Below are 13,766 nucleotides of genomic sequence, written 5' to 3'. Positions count from 1 at the left end.
ACATGAACCTTGAAGAATACAGACGAATACTAGACACAAGCAAGTCTTTTTAAGACCCAAGAAACCGAACACCGTACATTAATGCAGAAAGAAAACTGTCCAGACCCTAAATCATTCAGCGCTTTTTACGGCCCTCGGTGCCCTTCTTGATCATCTTTTGTCTCTTCGAGTCAATCTCCTTGTCATAGATGTCGCGCGCAGTCTCGGCCTTCTTGCGCTTGGAAGACTTGGAGTTGTCAGGACCATCACTGCGGGCTGGAAATCAGTTATTGTTGTTTCGATGGACAGAAAAAACGTGACTGAAGAACTTACGGGTTGGATGCGGCCAGAGCACGCTGCTTGGCGAGCATCTCCTCATCGATCTGCTTGCCTCCTTCACGGAGCTCATCCTCGAGGCTGATGGGCAAGGGCTGGAGGTTGACTTCGGGCTCGTCGTCGTGAGCGGCAGAGGTCTCGATACGGACCTTCTGTGCGGGCAGAGATTTCTCGATATCGCTCTCGATGAGATTCCGGAAGTGGGTGGAGATCTTGCGGACGATCTTGAGGAACATGGCGAGGAGCTGGGAGGAGGGGAGGTTCAGCTCCTTCTCGAGGTCGTCAAGGCTCTTGTGCTGCAGGCCGATGGCGAGGAGGATGGATTGCTGCACGCCGGAGAGACTGACCTTGCCATCGAGACGGTTGGCAAAGTAGTAGTCGGAAAGAGCGGGAACCAGATCCAGGATGACGTGGTAATCCAAGAGGTTGTTGGCGTAGCTGTCCAGACGCTTGAGATCGAAGGGCGAGAAAGCGGCATCAAGGTCGGACTTCTGCAGCATGTGCGGCTTGAACTTCGGGTCCTTCTTGGCACCAGAGTTGGCAGACTCGCAGATGCTGAGGGAGAGGACGGACGGGAACTGTCCGAATTGGTAGGACATCAGCGCGAGGAATCGCTTGTGGAAATCGCGTGCGTAGGCGCTCAGCCAGGCGTCGTCAGTCTCTCCGGTGGAGAGGGTGCGAACCATCACGCAGGAGTGCTCTCCGGTGAGTTCGTTGGGAGTCTGACGCAGATACACGGGGACAAAAGAACCGCGCTTCCAGAACTTGTGGAGGGATGGGGTGAGACCATAGCTGACACCGAGGTAGTCGAGGACATCAGGGCGACGTTCCGTCAGCTTGCCGAACAGCGGGGGCATGGAGCGAATGTCTCGGACGTGGACGTTGTCATCCAAGAGGCTTGAACCGGCGAGCTCTTCGTCCGTAACACGGACCATATGCTCTTCGGCAGCAGTGTTCTCCTCCTCCAAGTTGGTGAACTTGCCCTCGAAGAAGTCGACCAGAAGCTCCATGGCCCGGGAACCGTATCCCATACCCACATATTCGGGGTTGGTTGCGATACGGACAACACGAGCACCGGAGAGACTGGCGAAGTTCTCATCCTGGAACTGCTGGCTGACCAACCACGGGATGAGATCACCACCTGCGCGCTGACCACGGCTCAAACTGTTGAGCACACTCTGGCGACTGATGCGACCTTCAAGGGCGACCTGAATGACGCAAAGTGGCTCGGGAAGCTTGGTGGCTCCCTCATCAATAGGCGGGACAAGGACATAGAGTTGATGAGCGGGAGCATCACTCATAAGCTGAAGGTCGTTGGGTGTGTTCTTGTAGTGACTGGCGACATAGAGCGCCATCATCTGCTGCAAGAACTTCTCGGAAACAGGGTGGAAGGAGAACAGGGTATCACGGTTGACCTGAAGAAGCTGGCACTGCGAGGGGTGAGGGCAGCCTTGTGTGTTCATATGCGACTTGGGAAGAGTTGCGTCAAGGCAAAGGACCTTGTTCAGCCACTTCTCAACAGAATCACCCGGGGCATATCTAATGGGCTCTGCGAGAGTGATCTCCCTTAGATTTCGGCCGGTGAGGTTCTTGTCGGCACCCTTGGCTGACTTGCCTGTGCTGCGGTCGGCGACATCGGTATCGTCTGTCTTGGCTCCGCTTCGGGATTGTTCGCGCAGCTGCTGAATCAACTTCAGAGACAGGGACCGGCCCGTGCCTTCGTATCCATTAATAGTGGAGGACATGAACACCAGGTAAGGTCCCATCAGCTTGCGCACCAATGGCAGAGGGATAGCTGCAGCCTCGTCGATAACGAGAAGCTCTGCCTGTCCCAAGACTTGCGCATCCTGGGGCTGAATGTACTGGATGGTTTGACGGTGGTTGCGGTGAATGTTCACACGCACAACGGCCTTGTTGAAGTCGGGGTTGGTCGACTGCAGGATGGTGTAGTCAACGTGATCGAGGTATCCAAGTGCATCGAAACCCTTGAAAATGAACTCGAAGAGTGTCTTCAAGTTCTCTGGGCTGGGAGAAGTGATGAAGATGTTGCTGTAGCCGTGAGCGACAGCCGCGGCAATGGCGACACCGAGAGCGGCGGACTTTCCTCGTCCACGACCGGCAGTCAGCGTAACAGTGCTCTTCAGCGTCTTTTCAGCGATAGCATCAACAAAAGTCAGGAGCGCCTTGGCTTGATCCACGGTGCGAGCCAAGCTGAGCAGAGGGCCCACGGGCTTTGAGTCGGCTAAACTCTCCTTGATTTCCTTCAATTCCTTCTTTGTGCCGAACGCTGACTCGTCGGTTGTTTCGGGAGCGGGGAGGGGCTTCACGGTCTTGCCGCCGGAGATGGGCAACACGTTCAGCTCGTCGTCGACCACCAGACACGAATCGCAGCTTCCGAGGGACAGGATGAATCGCTCGTTGAAACGAGCTACAACATCATCGTGGGCCTCTGTTCGGTATCGCGAGTGAATATCCATGGACATGGTGTACAGCTGCTTCAGACTGGTCATGCTCTTCAAAAGCAGGATCACCAAACCTCCACCCTCGACGGTCTCGACGGTTCGTGCAAGCAAATTGGGAGTCATGGCCTCGAAGTCCTGCAACACACACATGCCGTAGGTGTTACCCAAAATCTTCTCGGTTTCCTTGTAGTAGACATAGCGGATCTGGTTGAGGGTGATGAAAAGTTCGAATGGGTCTTCCTGGTTCGGTTCGCGAATGCCACGCTTGACTTCCTTCTTGATCTTCATTTCGCGCTTCTTCTGGTGACTGGTAAAGCCGAGGAGGTCCTTCTTGTAAGCCCATAGTACCGACTTGTTCTGCTTCACGTCCACGCTGGACATAATATAGTGAAGGTGCACGATCACATCCTTGGCATGGTCACCAACAACCACAAAGAAGCTGCGCTTCTTCTCCTGCACACCATTTCGAATAAGAGCGGGGATCCGCGAGTCAATCGCCTTGCGAGGCATGGCGATTCCGGAGTAGTGTTGATTGGGAAAAAAACACTTAGCTTCGTCTTGCGACCAAAAAACTTCCCGCCGGTTAGAAAAAAATGATACTGCTGTCTGACACCGCCCGGGCAATACACCGCCCGGTGCCTGCCTTCCAAGGTTCTATCCACATTACATAAGTATATTTATCACGTGACTGAAATTGCCAGGGTCACCCTAAATAAGTAGGCGGTATATCTCTGGGCCAAAACGGCGTTATAATGAGCTCTACAGATTAGCCCTTTGTCCTTTAGGCCATGTGGCCAATCAGAAATATACGTAGAAGGTTAGCATGATCTTCGAGCTGAGGATGACAAGCTTAATTAAAGAGGACCCCTTAGTCTTTTCCTCTTGCAACGTCTTTTATTGAGGGTATGCGTATGTGGGCCTATCTACTATATATGATTGGCCAAAAAAAAACTATAAAGTCACGTGTGACACTCTATGTTGAGGTCGAAGACTCGAAACGGACTAGCCGCGGTTGCACTTTATTGGTAGATCATCGACGCTGCTTGGACCCTTATCAAATCACATGACTGTGGGTGACGTGGACTGACCAAATTAGGAAATCCAACAGCTGCTTTGAGTTTAGCCTAATCTAATTGAGTCTACCCTTTTTGACGCTAACCGTGGGTCCTTGGACCATCTTTATTTCACGACATGTAGCCGAATGGAGCCGAACGAAGCCGAATGGAGCCCACAGGATACAACAGGGTCGTAGTTGATATGACGCGTGTACTGGATCTCGGCTGCATATGAACCTACGGAGTTCTTACAAGCCTGGACATGATGTATGAAGTGCAACATGGTCATATATGTATGTTGTATGCATGGGAAGGATCCACTAGCGGCACCATGCTCAGGATTCAAGTGGGTCATGGAATTGAAGGCTTTATTCTGGCCACTGATCGGCTCGGGATTTCTTGCTGATGAGCTTTTGCAATATAAAATCTCTCCAGGGCAAAATCTGCTAACTAGTACCCCGTAGGGTCTAACAGATTTGGGCGTGGCTGGGGATTTTCCACCATTCCACATTGGCAAGATACATCTATCCAAGCCAAGACCCGGGGCCCGTGGTTATGTGTGCAGCAAAAAAAAGCCCATGAAATCATATCTTCATATCCCGCTCGTTGACGCAACCCTAATGGATCAGCACTCCGCCCTCTTGGCTCTCCCTGTCCTGCTTTCTTCCATGTTTCGAACACTGTCAATCTCCTGAAGATCCACAGGTTGATCTTTTTTCTCTTCTGTCTTATTACTCTTTCAACAATTCTATTCATTGTTGAAAAATTGTTGAAATTAGAGCGATGGCTTGGGACGCTATAGAGCGATCATAGAACAATTGGTGCAATATGATCCAATTATCTTCTGACCTTGGGCTCAAGCTCTGTGTGGGGTGAGTACTTAGCAAGCTATTAACTATCCCACATTATTGAAAACTTAACTCACGATCGCATTCTATGAGCAGGGCATTTCTATTAAGTTCACTATTCCTTACTACCTCCTACAATACCACATTCGCTTTTGGTGAGTCGTCGCCGTGGATCTCAATATTGTTCTGCAACTTAATCTGACTGTTGCGCCGATATAGATCGCCCGCTCAGTACATCTGCCCTAGTATGCTTCCTTACGGGGTTGACTCTTTTGGTATCGAGTCGGTTCGTTTCATTGGGATCGACACCGTTATCGCCGACAAGTAAACGGCCAGCTATCCCTCTCGCAGAGCAATTTGAGCTTCCTTCCCGTGCATCGACGTCATCTTTCTCACTGGGCGATGTCGAGACTCGCCCTCGGCTACGGTTTAAGTCATGGTGGATGAAACTCGGTCTCTTATTGGGGCTGTGTGGCTTACGGATCGAATCATTTCGCAAAATAACTCAGAATACTGAATGCGCGCCCGCTGGATACGCTGTAAGTGGCCGAATGTCTTGGTTATTGCTTAATATTTCATATTACTAACATGGTCTCATGGACAGTACGCTATTCCTTTCGTTATTTCAATCTATGACTACTGGCGCAACCAGCGATCACGTCAAGTGGACAGATATGTCCCTACCCAACGATTCGAACAGCTGCCGCTACAGGTGGTTTACTCTGTTTCCCGCCGGTGCTTATATTATCTTACGCAAAGTCGCTTCAGAGGGTTAACCGCAGCCGCATTTTTGTCGGTTGGTGCGCTCTTGGCTTCATCTTTCTCGGCTGGAACTCGGTCGACCTATATTTGTCCTATTGTGTTACATGGCGCATCCCGTCTACGATCATACAAGCTGTTCAACCTGTTAGCTGATTCTGTTATACTTATCGGTATTACGGAGATATGTCGGGTTGGCACTCAATTTGATGATGTGCGCAGAAAACGAACCTTGACATTCCTTGGAGCTGGTCTCTTGGTAAGTGGGCAACTACGATCGTGTTGGGAATATTTGTTCTGATGGTCTTTTTAGGGTCTTTCGTTGGGGAGTACTATATATTACTTGGTATCAGATAGCTCTCCTGAACTCGCCGGTCAATCCGTGTTGGATCTAGAGTACTCACGCGGCGCTTTCAGCCAGTCTGTGTTGGTTCTAATACTGGTCTTTTCGGCCTGGCATATGGTGAGCATCCTCAGTTATCAAGACTTATTTCTTTATCATACTGACCCTCCAGTTACCGCATTTCGACCTCCTTGGATTGTCAATTATAGGCGGTTTCATGATCGTCTACTTCTCCACTTTATCGGTCCTTACCGAACAATCACCCTTCCCATTTATCTCTCTAACTCATGCTGTTTTGCCGTTTGCTGCGTCTTTGACGGGTGCTATCCTATTCCTTCTTGCGCGGGTGGTTCATGACGAAGAGCCGAAATTATACCGCACTAATGTTGCCATACAACTATTGTTCGCCGTGATGTGTGGCGTTAGTCTATTTTTTGCAGTGAGCAAGCATCGTCTTGCTGATATACACCCGATTGAGTTCCTCATCAACGACGGCCAATTTCAACATGACAACTATCTCGCTCAGGCATCTAGGAGCAAGACTCTTGGGGATGCTGTTACCGAGTACCGGAGGCGATATAACCAGCATCCACCACCGTATGTTTCGAATACCTATGTTTGTCGCATAACTAAACTAACATTCGTCTAGGGGTTTTGACAAATGGTATCAATATGCCACTAGCCGGTCGTCAGCCGTCATCGATGATTTCGATCAGATATACCACGACCTACATCCATTCCGAGCCCTGGCTCCGGGGCACATCCGCGCGATGACTCACGAACTAGCCACAAACCCTTTCAATGACCTCGGTGGGATCATAATTCGCAACGGCACGGCAATGGTGCAAGAAGGCATCAAGCCAACCCATGCATGGATGGTGGCGGGTGCCGTGGATATGATGAAGAATTTCACCCAATATCTCCCGGATATGGACTTGGTACTCAATCTGAATGATGAACCACGTGTTGCAGTTCCATGGGAGAAAATATCAACTTTGAACCAACAAACTGAAATGCAAGAAATGATCCCTAAAGAGCGCATGGTGCAGGCTTGGTCGACCGACCGAGGGGATGGTTGGGGCCCGATTGAACCCGCCGATCAAACCAACATTACCGTATTCACTGACGGGGCGTGGAGAGGTGTATTTGACCCTTATGTGAGCGCTGTCTGTCCATATTCATCGAAAGCGCGCTCTCAGCGAATCTGGAATCGTCGTGAGACTTGTCTCTCGTGCGTGGCTCCTCATTCCATGGGCCAATTCCCTCTAGATTCCAACATCGCCTCCGAAATCTGCCACCAACCCGACCTTGCCTTCCTCCACGGTCTCCTAATCTCCCCGGCCTCATTCAAGGTGTCACAGGAACTCATCCCGGTATTCAGCCAAAGCGCTCTCGCCGGATTCAACGACATCCTCTTTCCAAGCCCATGGAACTACATCGACAAGGTAAAATACCAACCCACCCACGAACACCCAGATCCAGAATACACCCACAAAGAGAACTCCCTCTACTGGCTCGGTAGTACCTCCGAAGGCGTCAGCCGCTTCGGCGAATGGAAAGGCATGCCACGGCAGCGCTTCGCCCATCTGATAAACAACAACACCAACAACCAAGTCTCCGTCCTCCTCCCGACAGACTCTAATGAAAACTCCTTCCGCTACGAGATAATGGACGGCAACGCCCCAATCTCAGATCTCGGTCTCCAAACCGCCGTCCACATCGCCGACCCAATCATCCGCTGTGATGATTGCGACGAACAAGCCTCGGAATTCGCCACCGCAGGCTGGGCAGACTTCCAAGCACACTGGTCGCACCGCTTCCTCTTTGACCTCGACGGCGCAGGTTTCAGCGGCCGATTCCTCCCTTTCCTACACAGCCGCAGTCTGCCCCTCAGAACAGGTCTGTTCCGCCAGTGGTTCGACTCCCGCGTTACCTCGTGGTTGCATTTCGTCCCTGTTGATATCCGTCTCCATGGGCTGTGGAGTACCCTCGCGTACTTTGCAGGCGTACCTGCTGCTGCATCCGAGGAGAGTGGTCCTGATGCCCCGCAGATGCGTATGAAGGCGCATGATCAGCAGGGGAAGTGGATTGCAGAGGAAGGGAGGAAGTGGGCGAGTACGGCGTTGAGGAAGGAGGATATGGAGATTTACTTCTTCCGGTTGCTTTTAGAATGGGGTCGGCTTACGGATGATCAGCGTGATGTTCTTGGGTTTGGGAGTTGAGGTTAATGTTAATGCTAATACGAATGTCAATTGGTACATAGATTCAAGTATATATCTCAGATAAATCGGGCAAAAATACACAGCCAATTATATCCGCTAACTCTATAATTCGTTTTCAGAAGGGCCGAGATCCACTCCAGGCTCTGAGTTGCACGGGACGTTAGGCGCAGGCTTCTTGGAGCGGGCAATAAGAATCGGAGCCGACATTTTAACCCTCGTATTCGGTTTAGGCTCCTTTTCCTCGTCGGGATCCTGGCTTTGGCTCTCCAGAAGCCCGACTTTCTGCCTGTCATGGCGCCGTAGAAGGAGTCGATCCAGCCGCCGATATGGTACGTTGGTGCCGTCAGCCCCGTCTTTCTCCCAAATCGTACCGAGGAACCAATATCGCCAAAGGTAGAGAACCAGGAACGTCAAGATGGCTGCGAGAGCGCAGATGATCCAGATACTCGATCGGGTTGTGGGCCAGAAACGATGAGAGTCCCAGTCGAATACGGGCAGGGCGAGAACAGTCTATGAAGTACCGGTTATACCTACTGAATGAAGCACAGCTGGGAAATTGATACGGAGCAACTTACTGCTAGTGTAGTACCTGGTAAGAATACCATGGTGAGGACCGCGAGGGCTTTCATCGCCGAGCTATCGTCTCCACTTGCTTTGGCGACCACGCGACTCGAAGTGGCAATCTCCTGGTTGATTATGTTTGCTCTCTGTGATATTTGGCTGTCTCTTTGGGCGATTAAGCTCCACACCTTTAGAATTGTTCTGTCAATCCCGAAATCAACAATCTAGTGGGATGGAACTCACTGTAGTTAAAAAGAGGCTAGTGCCTTCCTTGAGAAGTAATGCCTGCTGTTCCAGATCCTTATATCCAGCATTTATTTGCTGTAGTCTGTGGGTTATTGAGGATGCTGTGTGGAACACGGGGCAAGGTGGAGTCGTTTGACTCTGCGATAACTGTTCTACAAGGTGCTGTAACAAGTGCAGGTTGCCTTGGGAGGTACAGAAATGACGATTCATGCGGCCATGCTTGCTATGCATCCCAAAGATGGTGCTCAGCCAGTCAGCTATCTCGGGGAGGTCGCGGATCTTGGTTTTGTCCTCCGTGGAAGGGGAGAGTTCGGTTAACAATATGGCCTTTTGATGGATTTCGAGAAAGAGATTATCGTATCTGCGCCAATATCCGTGGGTAATGTTGGTATGGCGCTCATACTGGATCTCGTACAGAAGAAGGGCCATAAGGGTGGGTTCTTTCAAGGCCTGAGACGCTTTCTTGAGCCATTTGATGATATATTGGGCTTCTTTTTCTGTGCAGCCATGGAGAAATCCAGTCGTGAATGAATGATTATCATCAACTGTAGAATTCACGGCGAGGATCAAGTCCGACGGCAGCGCTCGTTCCGTTCGCATAATGTACCCTGTGGAAAAGCATGCGCGGGTATGTCAGACGCATCTCCATGGAGGCAAGGCAAGGGTAGTACGGACTCAAACAACGGGCATCTAGGACGTCTTCCAGGGAGAATGAAAGCTTTGCGCTGTCTCTTCGGGACCCAACGGTCTCGATGAATTCTGATTCGAGGTTCAAATTGCTGAGCACGGCATTTAAAGTGGATTTTGACATGGAGAAGCCGCAGAGATCGAAGGATGATGAGAGATCAAATGGCCGGTCATCAACCAGGTATGAATCCTCCCGTAGCGATATTCTGCACGTGTTTTAGCTGAGTCCGGAATTATCTCTGCATTGCACTCACATTAGATGGAAACTCCAGCTCCGGGGGCTGTTGGAGTTGGTTGGAGCCGCCGGCATAGGCGGCTATCAATGTTTTGTAAGAGCCATGGGAATTTTTCGGGGAGTAGTCTTCTTACCTTTTTGATATGATCGCAAAGCTCCGCATCAGTGCTGAGGACATGATCGAAATGAACATCAGCATGGTCGCTTCCACTGCAGAATCTGTCAATAACTTCCAATACCACGGCACAGGAAAGCCACCACTAACCTTTTCCAGCTTGCCTCCACAACATGGCATTGTTGCAATAGCGATGGATACTTTGGGGAGTCGGTGAACGTGAGTAGACTCCGAGAGTTCTTTAAACCATTCAGGCTCCAGGATGGCAAGCTCATGGCACTGGGACATGGGAATGGAGTCGTCCAATCCAGGGGAGATGAGATGACATATTCAACTGATAATTCCTTCTATCCTGGTGCCACGTACGTTTGCTAGCGTCTCCTGAGCCTGCGACGCTTGACGCTTGACGCAGCGAGGCGGGGTACCACCGCTCACCCCCACCACAATGATAAGACTGATGGAGGGGATGCGTTTGGGAAGCTGTTATAAGAAGAATTTTAGGACCAATAATCATCATAAAGCTCTTTGTAAATCCGTACGAGCGGATTGATAGGGTCAGACATGTCTTAAGCGCAGAAACCTACGTCAGGCCTTAAGTGAATACACACGTACCAAATATGCAGAATGGCTGTGCTGGCTAAGAAGACATAATATCACCCAAGTTGCTGGGGGTAGTCAGCTGGGGGCAGGATTGGAACCTCAGGATGCTTGAGTAGAGAACACATGGGGATCACCTTCCCCTGGCCGTTGGCGGTTAAGGCTCTCCAAATGCGGCATATCGATCATTCCGTGTGCTAAGTCGATGATGATGAATTCGCGGACAAGAGGAGCGATGCGCAAGGTTAGTAAATCTGTTCCTCAACCGGTAAAGGCTTCCTGATGCTGGAGATTGTAACCGGGATCTGGAGCTCATCCCATAGAGAAAGACATAATCTCATACGAGTAGAGACCGAGCTTTCAGACAGGTGGTTGTAGATGTCCCCCATAATCAGAGCTTTAACAATTCGTTTCCGGCTTACTCGAGTTGGGGGTGCATGAAAACTTCCAAATTGCCGCAAGCTTCTGCGGATAATACGCTCGTAAGCTCGTTGAATTTAGCTTCCTGTGTCCAAGACTTGGTGAGGGACTAGGTCTCTATCACATCGTGGGCCAGATGAAGCCTGAAGCACAAAGCCTTGGAGCCACGTTGTTTAGACTGACATTGTTCAAGTTCCGAAGACGCATAAGAGTGTTGCGCGAGGAATAAATATTGCTACTGAGAAAAGGAAGGAGGGACATGGACCTCGGGAGGTGTATGTTGCATCGGCTTACACGTAAGGTGTACGGTAGAACCTCAAATGATAGATCTACTCAGTACTACATAGGTATATTATATCCTGAACGAGAGATCTACAAAACAATAACCATATCATCACTGATTTTCATTCTTAATTTCATCATCGAAATGGAAGGGGTATTCAAGTCATCATAAACCATAAAGAGCGTATCAAACGCGTTCATCCCTCCACAGCCGTGGACTAGCACAGGCTAGCGGAGTCCAGACGAACAAAGAGACCATAAAAACAGATGGAAATCAAAAAGCAGACCGAAAAAAAAAGAAAGGGTAAATCACAATCGAAATGTAAGACAGATTGAACCCATATCGCTTTCAACACAGAAAACAATCCATCCCATCACCATCTAAGCATGACCATGTCCACGCCCATGTCCATGACGATAATGCTGTCGACGATGCTTCATAGAAGTCTTCTGCGCAGGGCGCTCAAACAACCCCATAGGATCCCAAGAAACACCCGCCTCCACTTCCGCACCCTCAGCCCCGACCTCCACATCGACCTCGACCCCCCAGCATCAGCATCAGCATCAGCATCAGCATCAGTAACAGAACTAGTCCAATCCTGATAAACCTTAAGCGACCGCACCCGCCAGTAAGTCTCCTGGAAAGCGGTCGGGTTATTCTGCACGTAATCGACACACGAACCAGCACGACTGGCACAACCCGACGAACCCCAAACCGAGCCCGCCCAGTCTCCACAGAAGGTGACATCGAAGACGATCTGCATATCGTTGAAATGCGAGTTGATATCGCAGCCACCGGCAAAGCGGGCTGTGGGTGCACCCCAGGCCGCCGGGTTAGGATTTCCAGATGAGATATCGCCTGGCACGGCGTAGGAGGGGAAGAACCAGATTGAGATGGCGGAGCCGGTCCATTCGGTTGCGTAGACCCCGCCGCCGGCGTTGTTGAATCCTGTGCCGTAGGACTGGGTGCTGTCGCTTTGGATTGTGCAGCCGCTGTTTGCGGATTGGCCGGGGGGCTTGGACGTAGCAGTTTGCGGTCTGGAGGGTTCCTGTGAAGCCGGCGTTGTTGATTGTACAGCCGTTGCTGGTGTGGAGGGCCATTTGGTTTTGAGTTTGTTCATTCACGCCTTCGATTATGTCGATTTCGCCGTTGTTGGGCCAGTTAGAGCCGAGCATCCAGCTGTAGATGTTAGTTTTTTTTCTTTTTCTTTCCTTTTTTTTTGTGAACGAAAAGAAAGAGGAATTGGGGTTGGGGTTGGGGCTCTTACAAGGCGGGCCAGCTGCCGCATGTACTGCTGGGCATGTGGGCGAGATCGAGAATAACAAGTCCATGCTTGTAGGTGGTGGTACTCTCCAGGCGGATGCTCTGACGACCAGGCGCGTTGGCGGTGTTGGTGTGGTCGACGCCGATATAGACGCCGTTGCCCGTGTTGATGAGACCGTTGCGCGAGGCAGTGTTACGGTCGATGTAGTTCACAAAGCCATTGGTGGGATCGGTGTCCTATATAGTGGATGAGTATTACAGATGGGACAAAGAGATAGGACCAACACCGAGGGACATACCGTGTAGAAGTTGAACCTGTCAAAAAACGAGTCGGAGGTACCGTAGTCGTCGCGTAGGGTGTAAGCGGCGGAAGATACATGGGCTAACAAGCCCAGAGCGGGCAGGATGGTCGAAAGAACATGCATTATTCTTGGACGCTTGAATCTTCGCAGGATAGTTGCAGGATAGTTGCAAGGAAGAGAGATCGGAGAGAGGGAGTCTGTCAAAGACTGGAGGAGATTAAGTATACCAGATACTGACCAAAATGGCAGAAGACAATGTGAGGTAAGGAATGAGTACAGACAATAGGGAGGGAGGGACAATGGTAAACAATAAATATGCACAATGGGCAGACGAGATCGATTCTTTACAAATGGGGGAGGCAGGATCAATTTTATACTTGTGAGATGTCTCCGCTCCATAATACGAAAAAAGGACAAACGGGAAAATAATATAATTAAAAAAAAAGAAAAAGAAAAAGAAAAAGAATGGAACAGCGTGATACATCCACCAGACACCGATCCAATTGTAGATATGCAGTAAAAGAAGGGGGAGGCAGGTTGAAACATCGCGGATCATTAGAGAGTCTGACATCTCCGAGCCCTGAATCACCAGTGAATCATTGAGATTTTGTTGATTGAACCAGTCTAGTCTGGAATGTCTTCATATTCGTATTTCGGTAGAATAGACAACAATGATATGATTTGTTATGTATCAAATGGTATCAAATGGTATGAATATAGTATGTAGTTTAATCACATTTAACCACAGCAGATCCATGGATATCTCAAGCGCCCACACTAACCTTAAAATGTTTCGGGTTTAGACCAATCAGAGTGCTTATCACCAACATCAAAGGTTTTGTAGAAGAGTCAAGGGAAATGAACGAAGATGATAGGTCAACGGCCGTTTGAACATTTTCATTTTATTTTGGAACTTTGTTCTCTTCTTTGTCCCTGGTAGGGTTTATCAGACGATCCTTCATCAAGTGAACAATCAAGTAGAAATATGAAGAGTGTGGCATAGTTTAGTGGAAGCGGCTTCCGATCACCAGATCTCTCTACCCTTCGCTTAAG

The 13,766-nt window shown here is 49.9% G+C and overlaps 4 protein-coding genes across 4 annotated transcripts; 1 reads left to right on the top strand and 3 right to left on the bottom strand.

Moving 5' to 3' along the window:
• Positions 1-115: 115 nt before the first annotated feature.
• Positions 116-3,287, bottom strand: N7516_003173 (ribosome biosynthesis protein KRE33; the record flags this gene model as incomplete). Its single annotated transcript, XM_057215893.1, has 2 exons — positions 116-248; positions 313-3,287. The coding sequence occupies 2 exons, from the start codon at positions 3,285-3,287 to the stop codon at positions 116-118; spliced, it is 3,108 nt and encodes a 1,035-aa protein (XP_057077776.1).
• A 1,373-nt stretch (positions 3,288-4,660) lies between these two features.
• On the top strand, positions 4,661-8,004 carry N7516_003172 (putative capsular associated protein; the record flags this gene model as incomplete). Its single annotated transcript, XM_057215892.1, has 7 exons — positions 4,661-4,704; positions 4,777-4,835; positions 4,900-5,219; positions 5,285-5,698; positions 5,753-5,902; positions 5,955-6,379; positions 6,432-8,004. 7 exons carry the CDS (start codon positions 4,661-4,663, stop codon positions 8,002-8,004), a joined length of 2,985 nt encoding a protein of 994 aa, XP_057077775.1.
• A 102-nt stretch (positions 8,005-8,106) lies between these two features.
• N7516_003171 (uncharacterized protein) lies at positions 8,107-10,123 on the bottom strand (the record flags this gene model as incomplete). The annotated part of the gene is made up of 7 exons (XM_057215891.1): positions 8,107-8,514; positions 8,580-8,753; positions 8,809-9,419; positions 9,487-9,704; positions 9,753-9,814; positions 9,868-9,943; positions 9,999-10,123. The coding sequence occupies 7 exons, from the start codon at positions 10,121-10,123 to the stop codon at positions 8,107-8,109; spliced, it is 1,674 nt and encodes a 557-aa protein (XP_057077774.1).
• Positions 10,124-11,584: 1,461 nt separating this feature from the next.
• Positions 11,585-12,836, bottom strand: N7516_003170 (glycoside hydrolase family 16 protein; the record flags this gene model as incomplete). Its single annotated transcript, XM_057215890.1, has 4 exons — positions 11,585-12,196; positions 12,273-12,327; positions 12,416-12,648; positions 12,711-12,836. The coding sequence occupies 4 exons, from the start codon at positions 12,834-12,836 to the stop codon at positions 11,585-11,587; spliced, it is 1,026 nt and encodes a 341-aa protein (XP_057077773.1).
• Positions 12,837-13,766: the final 930 nt, after the last annotated feature.

This window comes from Penicillium verrucosum, assembly GCF_028828655.1.
Source record: "Penicillium verrucosum strain IBT 35672 chromosome Unknown utg000001l_segment0_segment0, whole genome shotgun sequence".
In the NCBI taxonomy this organism is placed as follows: Eukaryota; Fungi; Ascomycota; class Eurotiomycetes; order Eurotiales; family Aspergillaceae; genus Penicillium; species Penicillium verrucosum.
Note: the sequence above shows the minus strand (reverse complement) of the source record. Positions and strands in the feature narration are given on the sequence as shown.